This window comes from Schistocerca nitens, chromosome 4 (assembly GCF_023898315.1).
Source record: "Schistocerca nitens isolate TAMUIC-IGC-003100 chromosome 4, iqSchNite1.1, whole genome shotgun sequence".
In the NCBI taxonomy this organism is placed as follows: domain Eukaryota; kingdom Metazoa; phylum Arthropoda; class Insecta; order Orthoptera; family Acrididae; genus Schistocerca; species Schistocerca nitens.
The window spans coordinates 234,585,658-234,605,825 of NC_064617.1; the positions used below are offsets into that span (position 1 = coordinate 234,585,658).

The 20,168-nt window shown below is 39.8% G+C and overlaps 1 protein-coding gene across 2 annotated transcripts in view; it reads left to right on the plus strand.

Annotated features, from left to right (window-relative positions):
• Nucleotides 1-20,168, plus strand: part of LOC126252102 (E3 ubiquitin-protein ligase Ubr3) — a 304,811-nt gene that overhangs the window by 5,754 nt on the left and 278,889 nt on the right. For both annotated transcript variants that reach the window (XM_049952962.1, XM_049952963.1), the window contains exon 3: nucleotides 14,127-14,255. In XM_049952962.1, the coding sequence (XP_049808919.1) occupies nucleotides 14,127-14,255 (129 nt within the window). The remainder of the gene's footprint in view (nucleotides 1-14,126; nucleotides 14,256-20,168) is intronic.

The window sequence follows — 20,168 nt, forward strand, 5'->3', positions numbered from 1 at the left end:
ACATTCCCATTTTCGTTGATAGTATTGTAATCTTGTCTTTTCAGGACTTTTTTTCATATATCAGATGATTTTCATCTACTCTTTTGTAACAGTCTTTTAGGAATGCGTGTATCCTCCTAAGAAGATTCTTAATGTACTGTAGCTTTGCGTTTTTCTTGTGATGATATCCAATACAGGGCTGCCACAAGTTCTGGAAATCAGGCAATTTCAAACGTGTTGGGGAAATCAGTGAAATATCAGAGAAATTTTAAAAGAACACTGGAAAACTCAGTAGATGCAATGGTTTGTTTACTGAGATATCATGCATTGTCGCTGGCTGGCCGCAGCCGAGTACATGCACTGTTTCCGTACTCCTTCATTCTTACTGCTTCTCCCCATCCTACCATTCCCCTCACCTTGCAGCCAGTGCTACCACCACTTCTTGCCACTGGCCTAGCAGCTGCCAGCAAGAGGCAGGGAGGCGTGAGGAGTGGTTTGTTTGGATCTGATTCTCAGGGACTGTTGACACAGCAGACAGAGGCGGCGGTTGTGTGTGCATGAGTTGAGTCTGCGTGATTATGTGAAAGTGTTTGTGCTCTCGTTTTCTGACAAGGCTATGGCCGAAAATTTAGTTGTGAGAGTATGATTGTCTCTTCTATGTGCCTGTTTGGCTCAGCGAACATCTTCATGTTGAGTTGTTACCTATCCTCATTAGTATTAATTCTCAGGGTATTCACACAAGTTATCTGTTACATGGATTGATCACTGCAATTTGCTTGCATCAATATGGTGTCCATGGCACATAAATAGCTGGCCTCATGAGTGGACTTCCAAGACGGGTGAAAACTGCAGGCCATTTCTGCAGGTATCTCATAGAGATCGGGCCTGCCGACGAATTTCAGGAACTGCAACTGTCTCACTGCAAGCACATTGTACAGTGCAGCGTTTTACAGACATTTGATTTATTGTAGTACATTTTGGCTCTTAGAAAGTATGTTTGGCCGCCGGGTTGCAACTCTTCATTCAGGTGATGCCACATTGGGCAACCTGTGAGTCTGTGATCATGAAATGATGACGAGGTAACACAACACCAAGTCCATGAGTGGAGAAAATCTCCACTCTGGCTGGGAATCGAACCCGGGCACGCTGCAAGGTAGGCAAACACGTTACCGCTTAGCTAAGCAGGCGGACACACACTACCTCTAAAGTAATAGACATAACACAGTGGGTAATAACTGACAATAACAAATGTAATAGAACCGACATTTTATTGGTGGTTGTCTATAGTGTTGGTTTAGGCAACTCATCCCTACCTTATATGCTTCTTTCAAAAGGCCGAATTTTTTATGAGGTTATTTCTGAAATCAGTGAAGATATTTTAAATCTGTCTTGCAACTCCAAGGAAATGCGCATTTTTGTCACCAAATGTGTTTTGTTTTATTGATATAAAATAACATCAGTAGTCTTAATGAAACACACATACCACTTGGCTTGCTTTCTCCATCTGAAAACAGTTCATTACAATAGATGTTGATGTGAGTACTTTACATTTTTGCTCACATGTTTAGAGATACAAAAGTCCCTATATTTTTTTGTCAATGTCAATCTCAAAATTTGTCATGCAAAAGTGCTAAAACTTGTCAGGAAATCAGGGAATTTTACTTGGGGAAACTTGTGGCAACCCTGCGACATCTTGGCTAAGGAGATACGATGTCTATTCCATTCCTTAGCATTCATGTTACCACAGTCTCTTTGTCTCCATTAACCTTATCATTATGATTGCACTGTATCACTTGTTTACCAAGAAAGTGCTAGTTATATTGTTTGCTCTCATATTTAACTTTGATTGTCTTGTTTGCTAGAGTGATAAACGTGTATATTAATTTTGTTTGATGTCTCTTAAGTTTAATTTATCCTTAAAAGATAATTTTCTGTATATTTTTTCTTTAAGTGTTACCTGTTGATTCGGTTGTTCATAAAGAATTCCAATAGTATATCACATCCTATCATTTCTGACATTGTCTCAAATTTCATATTTTACAGTCATCTATCAGTGTCGTTTTTACTCATTAGATAACAAAGAAAAGGTAATGTTTGGATGTTTGTTGGATAAAGAGAGACAATATGTTTAGAAAAATATTGATGATTTGCAATTAAACAATAATTTATGCAAAGATTGACAATTGACATTCAATGTAAGAAAATATTTTGCATGTGGACAGAAGGGAAAAAATCTATAATTTTTTTCCAAACACTTATTTCTTAATTTAGCCATCACCAAAATATGTAGACATAAACGACTTACCATCAGTTCAAAGAGAAATATCAGTACAAATGCAGTTACGGTATAGCACTGTTTTTCTTTTATATGCTGCTGTTGGTAACTGTTAGCTCAATGAATGATGATAAGTGAACACGAAAATTTATGAGTTTGTTTGTTGGTACCCAATCAGAATATTCATTCATAATTTCCTATGTTTCTTATATAAAGATAGCTGTAATTTTTTTTTTTTTTTAGGTTAGTATTTAAATACATCATCAGACTTTTTGGGGGAATTGGGAATAAAACATAAAAGCAGGTTACTGCAATGAAGAACATATATCTTGGGCTACACTACATCTTCATACACACACTGCAAGGCACCATACAGTGCGTGGTAGAGGGTATTCTGTACCACTGTTTGTCATTTCCTTTCCTGCTCCACTCACAAATAAAGCAAGGGATAGACTGCCAGTGTGTCTCCACATGAGCCCTCATTTCTCTTATCTTCGTGGTCCTTACGTGAAATATATGTTGGTGGCAGTAGGGTTGTTCAGAAAGTCAGCTTCAAATGTCGGTTCTCTTAAATTTTCTCAATACTGTTCCTCGAAAAGAACATCACCTTTCCTCTAGGGATTCCTATTTGAGTTCCCAAAGCATCTCTATAACGCTTGCATGTTGTTTGAACTTATCGGTAACAAATCTATCAGCCTGATTCTGAATTACTTTGATGCTTTTTTGCCATCCAATCTGATGCAGATCCCAAACACCTGAGAGTACTCAAGAATAGGTAACACTAGCATCGTATATGCAGTCTCCTTTGCAGGTGAACCAAACTTCCCAAAATTCTCCCAATTGCCTTTCCTACCACAGTCCTCATTTGCTCATTCCATTTCATTTCTCGTTGCAGTGTTACATTCAGATTTGTAAATAACCTGACTGTGTCAAGCAGCACATTACCAATGCTCTATTTGAACATTACGAATTTGTTTTTCCTAGACATTCACATTAATGTACATTTTTCTGCATGTTGAGCTAGCTGCCATTCATTTTTATATGTATAAAAACTATCTGTTGGACAGGGTGGGCAGCAATCTGTGATTGTTTATTGATGATGTGTGTGTGTGTGTGTGTGTGTGTGTGTGTGTGTGTGTGTGTGTGTGTGCGCGCGTGTGCGCGCGCGTATGTACGTACTTCCCTGGGGCACTCCGAATGATACCCTTGTCTTTGATGAAACCTCACCTTCGAGTACAGTGTACTGGTTTTTATTACTTAGAAGTCTTCAAGCCATTCATATCTGGAAACGTATACCATATGCTCATATCTTCATTACCAGTCTGTAGTGCTTTTCAGAATCTAGAATTTTGCCCCACATCCGTAGTTCGCAGTATATAATGTGAAAAAAAGGACAAATTGAGTTTTGCATGAGTGTTGCACTCTAAAACAGTGCTGATTCGTGGACAGAAGCTTTTCACTGTCTAACAAATCTCTTATTTTCGAAGTCAGAATGTGATAAAGAATTCTGCTGAAAACTGATGATATTGGTCTGTAATTTTGCGGGTCCATTCTTTTATCATTCTGGTATTCAGGAGTTACCTGCGCTTTTTTCCAGTTGCTTGGGACTTTCCACTGGGTGAGCGTTTCACAATAAATGCAAGATGGGTGAGAGATTAATAATAAATGCAAGCTATGTAAAGAACCAGTGCCATAGAATTCTTTGTAAAACTGAATTGGGATTCCATCTGGACCTTGTGACATATTTGTTTCCACTCTTTCACTCGTTTCTCTATGCCAGGGATGACTATTATTATGTAGTTCACACGGAAGTCTTTGAGATGGTCAAACAATGGTATGTTTGTACGATTCTCCTGGGTGAACGAATTCTTAAACACAAAGTTTAAAAATTTCTGCTTTTCTTTTGCTAGCTTATACTACCACATGAGACTGGTCAGTGAGTTACCAATTGGTAACCTTAGACCCCCTTAGTGACTTTACATTGGACCAGAATTTTCTCGGATTCTCAGCCAGGTCTTTTGCTAAGGTATGACAATGAGAGTTGTATGCTTCATGGATAGTTTTTTTCGCAGATGCATGAATCTCCACTCCTATGTCAGTCATTATTTGCTTGCTCTCTTTTGAACTGAGAATGCAACAGTGTTTGCTTCCTCAACATTTTCTGAATTTTGTTGTTAAACCACGATGGGTATTTATCTTCTTTAATCCACTTACTAAGTGCTTACTTCTCCAGGGCAAAATTTATAGTCTGTTTAAACTTTGCCCATAATTCCTCTATGTCTGTCATACTGGAACTAAATAATATCAATTCATTGTCTAAGTGTGATACACAACTGCTTTTCTGCTCTTTCTAGCAGTCTTATTTCACTATCTGCATACTGTCTGACGACTGTTCATCACGTTACCTTAAACTAGCCTTCTTGACTGATTTATTAACTTAAGTAACTGCTGTTGCTATATCATCATCATCAACAATAATATTGACGCCATCAATAATATCTGCTGTGTTTGTAGCTGCAGGGTCTAAAATATTTCCATTGCTTGTGAGCTGCCGAACTACAAGTACTCAACAAGACTGTCTGACTGTCTGTCTGACTGACTGACTGTCTGTCTGTCTGTCTGTCCCCCCCCCCCCCCCCCCCCTCCCTTGCAGTGAATCCACAGATGTCGTGACATATACTCTGCATGTTGTTAAAGTCACCTCCAACTACTATTGCATGATATGGGTATTTACGCACTACTGCCTGTAGACTTCCTTTGAGTGACTCGAAAAATGTCACAGCAAAATCAGGTGGCCAGTAAAAACATCCAACAATTATCTTGTTTTCACCTAGACCTGTTATAGGTGACAGGATAACTTCACTGGCACAGTCAATTTCAATCTCAGTAGAGACAATATTCTTGTCAACTGCAATGAGCAGCCCCCCTCCACCTCCTGTGGTGCCTAATCTATCTTTCTGATATTTGTTCTATGAGTTCCTAATCATTTCAGAGCTTTATACTTCAGGTTTCAGCCAGCTCTGGGTCCCAATAATAATTTGAGCCAGCCACCTTTTGGTCCCAATAATAATTTGAGCACAAGAATTTTTGTGGGCAGCAGCAAAGTCAGGTACTTTGTTACGAATGCTTCAACAATTTGCTGATAAAATTTTAGCAGTCAAAGAGTCTTTACTCTAAGTGCAGTCTTATTTCACTATCTGCATACTATCTGATGACTGTTCATCACATTACCTCAAACTACCGCCTAGCCCAATAAAACCCCACATGCATTTCACAAGTATTCTGCTACCTGAGTACCTGCTTCATTTGTGTTGTGCACCCCTGACCTATCAAGGGAAGTCCTACAATTCCCCACCCAATTATACAGTTCCAGAAATCTGCAGCCAAGATTGTCACAGAGTTGATGAAGTCTTTGGTTGAGGTCCTTCACATGGCACCAAACCAGAGGACCCTAATCAACTCTGGAAACAATGCTGCAAATTGTTAGCTCCATTTGCACCCTGCTCAGAGGCCAGTAGGTTTCACCACTTCTTCTAGCCATCTGTATGAACTGAGCATGGCCTCAGAACCCATGCGGAAGGCATTGTTTGTGCCGATGTGATATACAACTTGCAAATGACTGCTTCCTGCACTCTGCAGACAAGGCCTCCCCCACATTGTGAATGAGCACTCTCCCACCCCTCTCTCCCACCCCCCTCCCCCCCTCCCTCCTGGCAGATGTACTTAGTGCACATTGGCTTTCTTTCCAGCCCTGAATGCTATCTCCATAAGGGGCTCCATAATGCGCCTAATGTTGGAGCTCATGATAAATAGCAGACCCCTGCCTGCGTGTCCCTGCTTGGACCTGTTCACTCAAAGGGCAATAGGCGAAGCCAGGCGGCCAGTCTCCACATTGTCCCTCCACTTCAAGTGACACAGCTGTGTCAGTCTACCTGCTGTGAGAACGGATTCATCACGTTGGATACACTAGGAGGTGCCTTGGCAGCAGAGCCCATGGATGAAACAAGTGACACCTGAGTTGACCCATGTGACATGCCAAATTCTACGCAATTGCTAAACTTCGAGGCAACTGCCTGAAGGTGGCTGATCATAGCCAAAAGCAGCATTCAGCTGTTCCTGAACAGCTGCCAGCTCCTTCTGCATCTGCACACAGCATGTTCTCATCCTAAACACCATAGCAAGACTGACTAAGAGTTAAAGTATAAATGGAGACACACATCTAGATATGCAACTAGCTACCCTCCTGATATGTCACAAACAGATGCTGATCCCTTAATGAATTGTATAGCTAGCTGTTCAGAAGAAATGAAAACTGCGCTGCAGACTTCCTAAATATACACTTGCAGTTCGAAAACATGAGATTAAACTTCTTAGACAGAAAAGCATGCAAGGAATTTAAGAAGTATACTACTAGAAAAATTGCAGAGAAAGCTAAATAGCAACTTGTAACTCTGTAGATGTGTAACAGGCATCAGCTGGGGCCTAACTGAGTGTGTTACTAGGCTGAACTGAACTTGCACTACACATGTATCTACTACATCAATCATATTTTTGCATTGAGATTCATTAGTGTCACCATCTCACAACCAAACGCACATTCCAGTGTAATCTTAGGGCTCGTGCTATGCTACAGGTCAGTCTTATCACCACATCTAGTTTAGTTCTTGCTCTCCATATCAGAAATGAATAATTTCTCATATTCTGCTGAAGTAAATATTTAGATGTCGTGATTCTCACTGAGTTCCGTGTACAATCACCTAATTGACTGTGACTAAATGGAAACAAACTGCCAACAGCAGAAAGCAGCGGAAGAGCCTTGTGCACTGTAAGAGCACTATTTTTGAGAAAAAATATTTTATGAGTTGTTAGGAATAGAGCTCTTTCCACGTAGAGGACTTTGGTGTCGCCTTTTCACGACTGCTGTTGCTGTTTGATCTTTGCAGAACAGGCTTTTCAAAATAGAAAGGAAATGTTTATAAGAAATCTGCATAATCTGTTAGTGAGTGCATCACAGATATGTTTAATAGGTGGCACTGCAACAGCTGTGTATCACAAAAATTTGAAATGCCGTCTTTTGAGAGCTGTTGACCACATTAGTAATAAGAAACAATAAAATTCCTGAAGTTAGTTAAATTAGTTTAATACAGTAAACATATGAACTGTGGACATAGCCTGGATGGGGTTGCTTGTGTGCTTCTACGTGATCCAGTCACATTAATATGATCATTTGTCAGAAGCCTGAGAATAACAATCTTTTGCAGCAGGGATGTGCAGGAAGGCAGTCCATAAGGTTCTGGAAGGTACCAATAGGGATATGGAACTATTCCGACTTGAGTACCATGGCCAGCTGCACTAGGTTTTTCAGTTGAGGATACATGACATGAACAGCCCGATCGAGGAGGTCCTACAAATTCTCCATTGGGTTTAAATCCAGGGGGAGAGTATGGTAAAGTGGTGCTGTTTGAACCACACATGTACACCTTAAGGTGTGTGCCACATAGCATTGTCCTACTGGTAGATGCCATCATTCCAAGGACAAAACAAACTGCATACTTGTGTTGATCCACAGCACCTTTCAGAATGATGGGATCAACCAGGGAATGCCACTAAAACATTAGCTAGACCATAACTCTCCCTCCTCCAGCCAGGACCCTTCAGATGATTGTTGCAGTGCCATACATGCCAATGCCCATCTGTCCGATGGAGTGTAAAGCACGATTCATCTGAAGAGGGCATCTATCATTACTAAGTGGCATCCAGTTGCAATATTGGCAAGCAGATTCCAGCCTCCATCGCCCATGAAGAGCAGTCAACATGGGTGCATGAACCAGTTGCCTTCTGTGAAAGCCTGCACGCAGCAACTTTCGCTGTATGGTTGTTAAGAGGACTCTGTTGTTAACCCCTTTGTTCACCTGGATGATTAGTTGATGAACAGTTGCACATCTGTTCGCCTGTACACATTTCCACAGCTGTCATTCACCCCAGTCACCTAGGGTGCATGATGCACCACAGTTGCTTCAGCACCAGTTTTGGATAGTGGCATTTTGCCATTCACAGTGTACCTCAATCATAGCGACATGCAAACTGTTTTCAAACTTAGCCGTTTCGGAAAGGCTTCCATCCTTGGGCTGAAAGCCAATGATCACGCGCTTTTGGATGTCAGATAAATTACTCCATTTCTGTATTATGATATTATGATGACAACTGCACTATTTCCGCATAACCCCCCTCCCCCCCCCCCCCCCCCCCCCCCACACACACACACATTTCATAGAGCCTCCACACTAGTTCTGCCACCTGCATGCCATCTATGAGTTGTTATTGGACATTGATGTTGAACATAGGCAGTGGTTACTTTAATGTGATGGCTACTTTCATGTGACTCAGTGGTCACATTAATGTAACTGGATCATGTACAATACAAATAGCTGTAGCACACTGAACAGGTATCTGTGGAGAGGCCATACAAATCTATGGTTGCTGAAGAGGCGCAGCAGCCATTTCAGTAGTTGCAAGGGGACAATAGTCTGGATAATGGACTGTACTGGACTTGTGACATTAGTCAATATAGTGTTGCTATGCTGGCTCTACGAACAGTTGAAAACAAGGAGAAATGACAGCCTTAATATATCGAGAGGACGTGCACCTTTACTTTGTGGTTTAATGATTATGGTATCCTCTTGGGTAAAATTGTTCCTCATTCGGATCTTTGGGTCGGGATTATTCAGAAAGATGTCATGAGGAAAAGCAAAACTGGAATTCTGTGAGTTGGAGTGTGTGCTGTTACATCCCTTAATTGGTTAAGTAGGCTAGAGATTTAAAATGAGAGATGGGTAGGTTGAAGTTAGAAACAGTGGGAATTAGTGAAGTGACATGGTAGGATGAACAGGACTCCCTGTCATCTGAGTGCAGCGTTATCAGAAAAATTCAAACAGGAGTAGGTCCTATAATGAAAAAGGAAATAGCAATGTGGGTAATCTATTATGAATAACATAGTGACTATATTACCATGGCTGAGGTAGATACATAGGCAACACCTACAACAGTAGTAGTTTACATGCTGACTAGCTCTGTGTTTTACAGAGGCTGAAAGAAAGTATGGTGAGATAAAAGAAATTACTCAGTAGTTCAGAAAGATGAAAATTTCATTTTGGTGGGAATCTGGATTTTGATAGTAAGAAGATGATGAGTATGTCACTCGTCGAAAAGTCGCAGTTTGAAGACACCGCCACCCAGCTGGAAGCCCGAGAACTCTTCGCCATTTTGAAACTAGATTACAAGCTGCAAAACTTTCCCATTGGCAGATGTGGATTCTGACCATAATGTTTTGGTTATGACCTATGGATTAAAGCTGAAGAAATTGCAGAAAGATCGAACATGGATAAATTGAATCAACCAGAGGTTGTTGAGGATTTCAAAGATACCTTTAAGCAACTATTCATAGAAATGGGGTAAAAGAATACAACAGAAGACAAATGGGTAATTTTGAGAGATGAAATAGTAAAGGCAACACAGCATCAAGAAACCAAAAAGACAAGATCCATTAGAACTCCTTGAATAACTCACAAGGTATTGAACCTAACTAATGTAAGATGAAAATATAAAAACTTAGCAGATGAAACAGGCCAAAGGGAATACAAATGTCTAAAAACTATATTGACAGGAAGTGCAAAATGGTGAAGCACTGATCGCTGGATGAAAACTGCATGCATGTTTAGGAGAAAGACCAATGCTGATGATAGGGAAGCTAAAGAGACCTTTGGAAAAAATAGAACCAAATGTATGAATATTAATAGCTCAAATGCCAAGCTTGTATTAAGCAAAGAAGGGAAGACAGAAAGTTGGAAGAAATAAGTAGCAAGTCTAAATAAGGGAAACCAACTTGAAGAAAATATTGTATTAGGGGAAGAAGTAGTAGGTGAAGATGAGATGGGAGATTTGATACTGCAAGAATAATTTGACAGAGTACTGAAAGACTTACGTTGAAACAAGACCCCAGGAGTATATGAAATTCCATCAGAATTACTGAGATCCTTCAGAGAGCCAGTCATGACAAAATTATTCCACCTAGTGTGCAAGATAAATGAGATCTGCAAATTATCCTAATATATCAGAAAAAATATAATAATACCAATTCAAAAGAAGGCTGGCGCTGACAGATGTGAATACTGGCAAATCGTCAGTTTAATAAGTTGTAGCCTTAAAATATTGACACTTATTATTTACATAAGAATGGCGAAACTGGTAGAAGCCATTCACGGGGATGGTCAGTTTGGGTTCTGGAGAAATGAAGGAACATGCAAGGCAGTACTAACCCTAAGAATGATCTTAGAAGATAAGTTGAAGAAAGGAAAATCTGCCTTTATACCAGTTGTAGATTTAGAGAAAGCTTTTGGCAGTGTTGATTGGAATGCACTCTTGGGGATTCTGAGGATATTGAGGATAAAATGCAGGGAGCAGTAAGTTACCACTAGTCTAGAAACCAGACTGTAGTTCTAAGACTTGAAGGGCATAGAAGGGAGGCAGTGGTTAACAAGGAAGTGAGACAGCATGGGGCTCTGTGTTGGGCAAGCTCAGGAAGAACAAATAATACATTGAGATTTGCTGAGGACATTGCAGAGGTTGCAAGGGATTTTACTGAGTAGTTGAACAAAATGAACAGTGTCTTGAAAAGAAGATACAAGCTTTTGATACTTGGTGTTACAGAAGAATGCAGAAGATTAGATGGGTTGATCGAGTTACCAATGAGAAGGTACTGAATTGATTTGAGGGGAGAAGAGATTTATCGCAAAACTTGATTAAAAGTGGGGATTGGTTAATATGACACACCCCAAGGTGCCAAGGAATAGCCGATTTCGTAATAGAAAGAAGTATGGGGTGAAAATTGTAGAGGGAGACCAAGGCTCGAATGCAAGAAAATGGTTTCAGACAAATATAGGTTGGAATAATTTTTGACATTACATTAGTGTGTAGAGCTGCATCAAACCACTCTTAGGACTGAAGATCACAACAACATGGTAAACCAGTTTTGTTTGTCACCAACTGGGAACACTAGTAGTTTCCCTGATAAGTGTATAACACTCATATCTTTTGTCAATATTTGATTGATCATCATTACATCTGAAGCTTATGCCTGGGCTATACCATAAACAATAGCATTTCCAATCTTGACAAATTTTATGTTTCTGTTTAACTTTCCAAAAATTTGATTGGGAAAGCATTTATTGTAACAAACTCAAAATAAGTTACTTTTTATATATTTATAAATAGTACAGATAACAACTGTTTCAAAGTGGAGTCGGCTGTAGAAAGTGCTAACCCACAAGACCAGTTTTTGTGGCATACCTCCAGTGAAAAACAAAAACTATATATAGTAAGACAAAACAGTTTATGTAGTAAAGTGTTTTCTAACAGTGCATGTGGAGTAACATGTGACTTGGTGTGTGGTGTATTAAAAAATACAGCAGATAAAACAATCACTCTAACCATGCCTAATTTGAGAGTTAACACTTCCTTCTGCCAGCCCATTCAATGAATCCCAGTGCATTAATTTCAGCTTGTTCCCATTTATGTTTTTAGAATTATATATATTTATATCAATCAGTACACTTTGCATTCACAACAACTGAAAGATAAGCCTGAATAGCTTTTTCATTTGTACCCATTTAGCTTCATTTTCACCTACTTAATATAAAAGTGCAAAACTTCCCTTAGTTATTATCAATGTGTGCATACTGTTTCTTTACTATTCCCAACATAAAAGAAAGACAGTGGTAGAAATCTATATTCCGTGCAGCCTGAGCCTAGAAATTCAACATTACTATTTGTTGGAAACAGTAGACCAGTTGTCTAATTATTTGATTGGTGTTTCAAGTTGCGTGTAGTTAATCTCTTATTTTTTTTTGCTGTGGCACTGATAACAATGGACTAGAAAAACCACCTCATCATATCCAGAATGAGATTTTCACTCTGCAGCGGAGTGTGCGCTGATATGAAACTTCCTGGAAGATTAAAACTGTGTGCCCGACCGAGACTCGAACTCGGGACCTTTGCCTTTCGCGGGCAAGTGCTCTACCAACTGAGCTACCGAAGCACGACTCACGCCTGGTACTCACAGCTTTACTTCTGCCAGTACCTCGTCTCCTACCTTCCAAACTTTACAGAAGCTCTCCTGCGAACCTAGCAGAACTAGCACTCCTGAAAGAAAGGATATTGCGGAGACATGGCTTAGCCACAGCCTGGGGGATGTTTCCAGAATGAGATTTTCACTCTGCAGCGGAGTGTGCGCTGATATGAAACTTCCTGGAAGATTAAAACTGTGTGCCCGACCGAGACTCGAACTCGGGACCTTTGCCTTTCGCGGGCAAGTGCTCTACCAACTGAGCTACCGAAGCACGACTCACGCCCGGTACTCACAGCTTTACTTCTGCCAGTACCTCGTCTCCTACCTTCCAAACTTTACAGAAGCTCTCCTGCGAACCTAGCAGAACTAGCACTCCTGAAAGAAAGGATATTGCGGAGACATGGCTTAGCCACAGCCTGGGGGATGTTTCCAGAATGAGATTTTCACTCTGCAGCGGAGTGTGCGCTGATATGAAACTTCCTGGAAGATTAAAACTGTGTGCCCGACCGAGACTCGGACTCGGGACCTTTGCCTTTCGCGGGCAAGTGCTCTACCAACTGAGCTACCGAAGCACGACTCACGCCCGGTACTCACAGCTTTACTTCTGCCAGTACCTCGTCTCCTACCTTCCAAACTTTACAGAAGCTCTCCTGCGAACCTAGCAGAACTAGCACTCCTGAAAGAAAGGATATTGCGGAGACATGGCTTAGCCACAGCGCGAGTGTATATCTGTCCCTTTTTCCCCCTAAGGTAAGTCTTTCCGCTCCCGGGATTGGAATGACTCCTTACCCTCTCCCTTAAAACCCACATCCTTTCATCTTTCATTCTCCTTCCCTCTTTCCTGATGAAGCAACCGTGGGTTGCGAAAGCTTGAATTTTGTGTTTGTGTTCGTTAGTGTCTCTATCAACATACCAACGCTTTCGTTTGGTAAGTTACATCATTTTTGTTTTTAGATATATTTTTCCCACGTGGAATGTTTCCCTCTATTATAATCTAATTGAAAGCATATATATATCTAAAAACAAAGATGATGTGACTTACCAAATGAAAGCGCTGGCACGTCGATAGACACACGAACAAGTACAAACATACACACAAAATTCAAGCTTTCGCAACAAACTGTTGCCTCATCAGGAAAGAGGGAAGGAGAGGGAAAGACGAAAGGATGTGGATAGCATATATATATATATATATATATATATATATATATATATATATATATATATGTATAACATTGTCATGTTTTTTATTGGTTCCAGTAGCTTAGTGTGTCCTGTAGAAAGCACACACATAAAATATGATTGTTTGTGGTAAAATTGTGTTGTTAATGTGTCTTCCAAGTGATTGGAGAGAAGAATTATATGATATTAGTTGGTGTTATTGTTTGTTTGTTGAAACCTGCTGTCATGATCCCGGTTTTTGAAGATTTTAAATGCAGAAAACCAAAAACAAGATTGTACATTTGGTTTTGAGCCATTATTCCTAAGTAAAAAGGTTTTCAAGTGATGGTTGAATCGCAGTGAATTTCGAGGTCAAACCACAAACAGGGCCGTAGCTGTTGTTCCCCTAAATCCATTTTTACCTAAGCAATTAGACAATAGTTAAAAAACAACATGTTGAACCCAAATAAAAGTGATAACTTTTTCCAATCAGTCACAGCTTAAGTGTTGAAACTTGTTACACTTTTACAAATTAATATTAACTACATTCAAAATGTTTCATATTTAATATCTCATTCAATTGCACAGGTTTTGTGATCGACATGGACCAAAGGCACAAGTCAACAAACCTTCTGCTCCTACTGATCTGATGTGTGTAGCAGAAGCTATAATGCCACGTATTATACTGAGACTGCTTCAACATCTCCGCGAACACAGGTACTGCAATCTGCAGTGTGTGTGTGTGTGTGTGTGTGTGTGTGTGTGTGTGTAAAAAGTAACTCTACATGGATTTGTACATTAGTATGGTTTTTTTTTACCTTATTAATCAAGCTACTACCTCCTCTTTGTTATTTGTGGATATAGCTGCCTTTGCAGTTAGTGTCTACTGTCATGATGATGTACTTATATTTGTTGTTGTGCACAGCACAACTTCATAAGGCTTGGTAATATTGAAATTTTGTTGCAACCTGTCACCATGTGTAAGCAAACTGCATCCTCTCCGTGCTTACCGTATAACTCTTTCCCTGTGCAAAGGTGGCCTTTGATGTGACACTTACTGTAATAGCAGTAACTGCTGCCACTATTTAATAGTATGTTCAGATTCATTAATGACAAGAGTAAGAATCAACTCATTCCTTGTTTGTACAGAGCTGTTCCTTGTCTAATCTGTCATTTAGTGTATGCTTTATGAAAATGACAGTACATTTGAGATTTAGTGTTTGTAACGATTCTGTAAATAAGACTATTTCGAACTTGATTACACGCAATATTTTAGTGAGTCTTAACTCTGTGTATGCTTTCTGCTTTCATAGATATACATGCACTAAACACTGTGTTTCTTAGCTACAGTTGGCAACACAGTCAATACTAAACAATCCTGTTTGGTTGCTTCTTAGAATGCACACATAGTATACACCATTACATATTTCTTTTCTTCATATTGGCATAAGTTATTTTTGGAAGTGCTTCATTAACACTGTTCACTCTCCATGTAGATGTGAAGTTTGAGAATTTGCTAGCTATAGGCATAGTGAAATACCTGAGTCAATTTGCATTCTTTATGAATACTTCACTCTGTGAGGTTCCATTGATTTGTTATATTTGTGGCCAGATAAATGATTGACTATAACTTTCATACCTACAGGTTGTAACAAAATGTATGGCCAAACTTTCAGGGAAGTTTAGTCATATCTTATATGACCGTGGGTCCACAAATGCTTCATTTCCATATTAAAAATAAGCACAGTCTCTACAATTGAAGACATGCATGGAAAAATGGGCTAACCCTAAAATGTAAGTGTTGCTATCTGTTGCTGGGTGCGAGAACTATCAAAACTTACGTTGGTCTCACCCCTAAATACCCTAATGTAATATTTATCGGTCAGACCAATATCAATTTTGATAGTTCCCATACGCAGCAGCAGATGGCAACACTTACCAGTAAGCTTTTATATTTGAGGTTTAGCCCATTTTTCTGTGCACGTTTTCAGTTCTTCCACACATTAATTGTGGGAAACACATAGGAAATGAGCCTATCAGCACAATATGAAACAATGAAACACTTCCCATGGTTGAGGGTTGACACAATGTTGAATGAACCATTCACAGAAGTGTACCCATGCAGGAGAATCAGCTGCTGATAGTGCCTGCACGTACTGTATGTGGTACGGATACAGCAGTTTCTCATGTGGCTCACCCCAGACAGTCAAGTGGTCAACATTACTTGTTGCAGCTAATTGACTTAGGCTGACCCTAGGGGTGTCACCAGCTGCACAAAGAAGTTCCTCTTCCAGCTCTAATATGGAAATAAAGCTTTTCAATGTGTGTGAGGAATATTTCCTGAAAGTTTGGCCATACCTTTTTGTTATATTGCTTATATCACTGAAGGTAGCAGGGTCTACAAACAAATTCTGAACAGCTGTTGCATTACACACTTCAGTCCTTGTTGGGAACTGTACTGTGGCTAATAATCCAAATCTGGACCTCAAGAACTCTATATGCCCTCAATCAGTACTGTCGGAAAGAAAAAAAATGTTAATCTCCACAAACTATGGTTTGCCAGTTAAGTCTGCATAACCCTATGAAAACTGCAATTCTTCAGCTTCTCCTGATGTACTTCATGATGAAATAGTTCACAGGTGAATGGCCGGATGTCTGTGTCCAATGGGCACAATATTTTGGCAAGTGATGACATTACCATCATCATGTGCGCTGATGAACAGACTGCTTAGAGGCTGGCGTGGCACTTTTATCTCCCACTCCCTTCCCTACGATATGCCATTCTATTTGCCGTCCCTTCCCAGCATCTCTTCCCTCACTCCTCCAGCTGACACATTTATCCATCCAAGGTTTGTACCCAAGTATGCATGCTAGCGGCACATCTATTGTTCTTCCATCTGCTCACGAAGTTAGTTTGTTGTAGCATAGAACCTTGCTCTTTCAAGAAGAAAGCCTTGGAATCAGCCCAATGGAAACCTGCCTGTTTCTTCCAGTGTGTAAACAACAGCTTCGTCATATTGCCACATGGAAGAGACAAGCCAGAGAACTTTCTCCTAAATCTCACTTCCATACAACAGACCATTTTATCACAAAAGTGTGTGGGTAGAGCAGTCCTATTCCTGGATGTCCTGTTAAAAATAAAAGTGGCAGAACGTTGGGCCACACCATGTACTGGAAGAAGATGCACACCACATGGCACAGACCACCAACCAGTGCGGAGGGATGGTGTGCGCAGAACATTGGTACTTAGGTCTCACTCTGACAATGGAAGTCTCAACCAAACACTTTAACATCTGAGGATGGTGTTACGGAAGAATTGCTGCAAGAAGGGGCAAATTTGGAGAGTTCTACTTCCTACACACTCTGTACAACTATCTGGAAATACCAAGTGAAGACACTCTTTCACGCACCGGCTTAGACGTAGAATCTTCTTGATAGTGTTAAAGACAACTTCGATCTTTGGAAATCGAGGGTCTATTGGGTACCCTGCTAAAGTGGCAAGATATACTGCATACTGTCAAAGATCATTGCTGGGAATACTAATGGCACATCAGATTGATACAGACTAACTAGTTGGCAGTCACAGAATGTTGTGTATAAGAATTACACACAATGGATTATGATCATGTGGCGACACCACAGTGGTGTCATCTGCGAAATAGTGGTCAACGGCCAGCGACACCATAGTGGTGTCGTGTGCATAGTATCACTCACTGGCTGGCGACACCACAGTGGAGTCATGAGCATAGCATTGCGCAGTGGTCGGTGACAGCACTCTAGTATCTTTTGCATTCTGTTGGTGTTTTTTTTTTAGGTAACAAGTTACACATGTCAACAAGTTTTTTGTTTTTATAAGTATTTGTGCCCCTTCATCATGGAAGACGAAAGAGAAAATACTATTAGTTACAGTGAATGCACAGACATCTTGTCTGATGTTCCGGATGACTTGGCCGATTGGGAAGAAGACATTGGACATCAAAATGAAAGCGAAGCAGAATCGTCAGAAGATAGTGAAATATGCCCAAGAATAATTCGGTGAACGCTACGGTTGCAAACTAGTTAGGATGAATCAGACGAAGAAGACAGTGCACAGTGATCAGATCTAGATTTACCAAGGACCAATAATAAATTTGAAGGATCTCTGGATCCAAATATATTTCCCAAAGATACACAGAGCATCAAGGATATCATAGAATTATATATTGGGAATGATCTATTTGAATATATTAGCAACAAAACCAACAAGTACTACAGTCAAAAATGCAGTAGAAGGAAACTGGATTTAAAAAATGCCAAATTTGTCGATGTTATGGGACTGGAACTTAGAAACTGGTTTGGGCTTGCTATCCGTATGGGAATCGTAAAAAGGATTGGTGATAACTGGTTAATGAATCCGTTGAAAGACACACCGATACTCCACAAAACAATGTCCCACAACTGATTCAGACAAATATTATCATTTTTACATTTTTTTAATAACAACAATAAATCGGATAATGATGACAGTCTTTTCAAATTGCAATTTGTAGTTGAACATTTTTCCCAAAAGTTTAAAGAAACTTTTAATCTAATTCAAAACATCTCAATTGGTGAAGGAATGATCCCGTGGCTTGGACGGTTAAATTTTAAAGTTTACAATCCGTCCAAAATTACGAAATATGGCATACTCATTTGGATTCTGTGTGATTAGAGTATGGGATACATTTCCTCATTCTAGGTATATTCTGGCACTGGACAGCCTTTAGCAAAAACAGTGATGGAAATATTGACACCTTCTTATGGAAAGTGGAATCACCTCTACATGGATAATTATTGTAACAGTGTAGAACATGCAGAGAAATTACTTGAAAAGAAAATTTGAGTTTGTAGAATGATATGCCAGAATAGAGGATTCTGGAGAAATTAAAACATGCAAAAGTCAATGTGTTTGAAGCTTGTCATCATTGGAAAGGTGAAGTACTCCTACAGGTATGGAGAGCATCAAAAACTAAAACAATACGAATGATCTCTCCAATATATAATTCCACTATGACGACACGCAAAGAAAATGTAGAAAAACCAATAACATGATTTAAAAAAACCTGAAAGTATTAGACAACAACAGACACATGAAAGGAGTGGATCGGGCAGACCAACATTTGAGTTATTACCCTATATACAGAAAAACTATAAAATGGTCAAAAAAGGTTTGCATGAACCTCTTTAATTGCGTATTATTTAATGCATTCCATACATGTCAATATTTCAATACAGAACACAAGAGTCTCCGAATTCACAATTTTTTATTGAAAGTGTCGGATTCATAGATAAAAAGCCATGTATCTGCTTCTGAGCAAAACTTGGAGGTTGCCACTACATCGCGTACATCTCATCATGATCTGGTTGACAGACTTTCTGGTCATAAAGCAACACCAATTAATACTTATTTCCGAAATGAATAAACAAAAACAAAGAAACTGCCATGTATGTTCCAGAAACAACTTAATGTGCAACTCTTGTGGAATTGCGTTACATCTTGGAGACTGTTTTCCTGGATATCGTATGAAAGAGAAATACTAAGTACTAAAGACAATGCAAATAAACAGATATGTTGTTGTGGTCTTCAGTCCAGAGACTGGTTTGGTGCAGCTCTCCATGTTGCTCTATCCTGTGCAAGCTTCATCATCTCCCAGTACCTACTTCAACCCACTTCCTTCTGAATCTGTTTAGTGTATTCATCTCTTGTTCTCCCTCTACGATTTTTACCCTTCACACTGCCCCTCAATACTAAATTGGTGATCCCTTGATGCCTCAGAACATGTCCTACCAACTGATCCCTTCTTGTAGTCAAGTTGTGCCACAAACTCCTCCTCTCCCCAATTCTATTCAATACTTCCTCATTAGTTATGTGATCTACCCATCTAATCTTCAGCATCCTTCTGTAGCACCACATTTCGAAAGCTTCTATTCTCTTTTTGTCCAAACTATTTATCGTCCATGTTTCACTTCCGTACATGGCTACACTCCATACAAATACTTTCAGAAATGACTTCCTGACACTTAAATCTATACTCGATGTTAACAAATTTCTCTTCTTCAGAAACGCTTTCCTTGTGATTGCCAGTCTACATTTTATATCCTCCCTACTTCGACCATCATCAGTTATTTTGCTCCCCAAATAGCAAAACTTCTTTACTGCTTGAAGCGTCTCCTTTCCTAATCTCATTCTCGCAGCATCACCAGTTTTAATTCAACTACATTCCATTAGACTCGTTTTGCTTTTGTTGATGTTCATCTTATATCCTCGTTTCAAGACACTGTCCATTCCGTTCAACTGCTCTTCCAGGTCCTTTGCTGTCTCTGGCAGAATTACAATGTCATTGGCGAACCTCAAAGTTTTTATTTCTTCTCCATGGATTTTAATTCCTACTACGAATTTTTGTTTTGTTTCCTTTACTAGATTGAATAACATTGTGGATAGGCTACAACCCTGTCTCACTCCCTTCCCATTCACTGCTTCCCTTTCATGCCCCTCGACTCTTATAACTGCCATCTGCTTTCCGTACAAGTTGTGAATAGCCTTTCGTTCCCTGTATTTTATCCCTGCCACCTTCAGAATTTGAAAGAGAGTATTCCAGCCAACATTGTCAA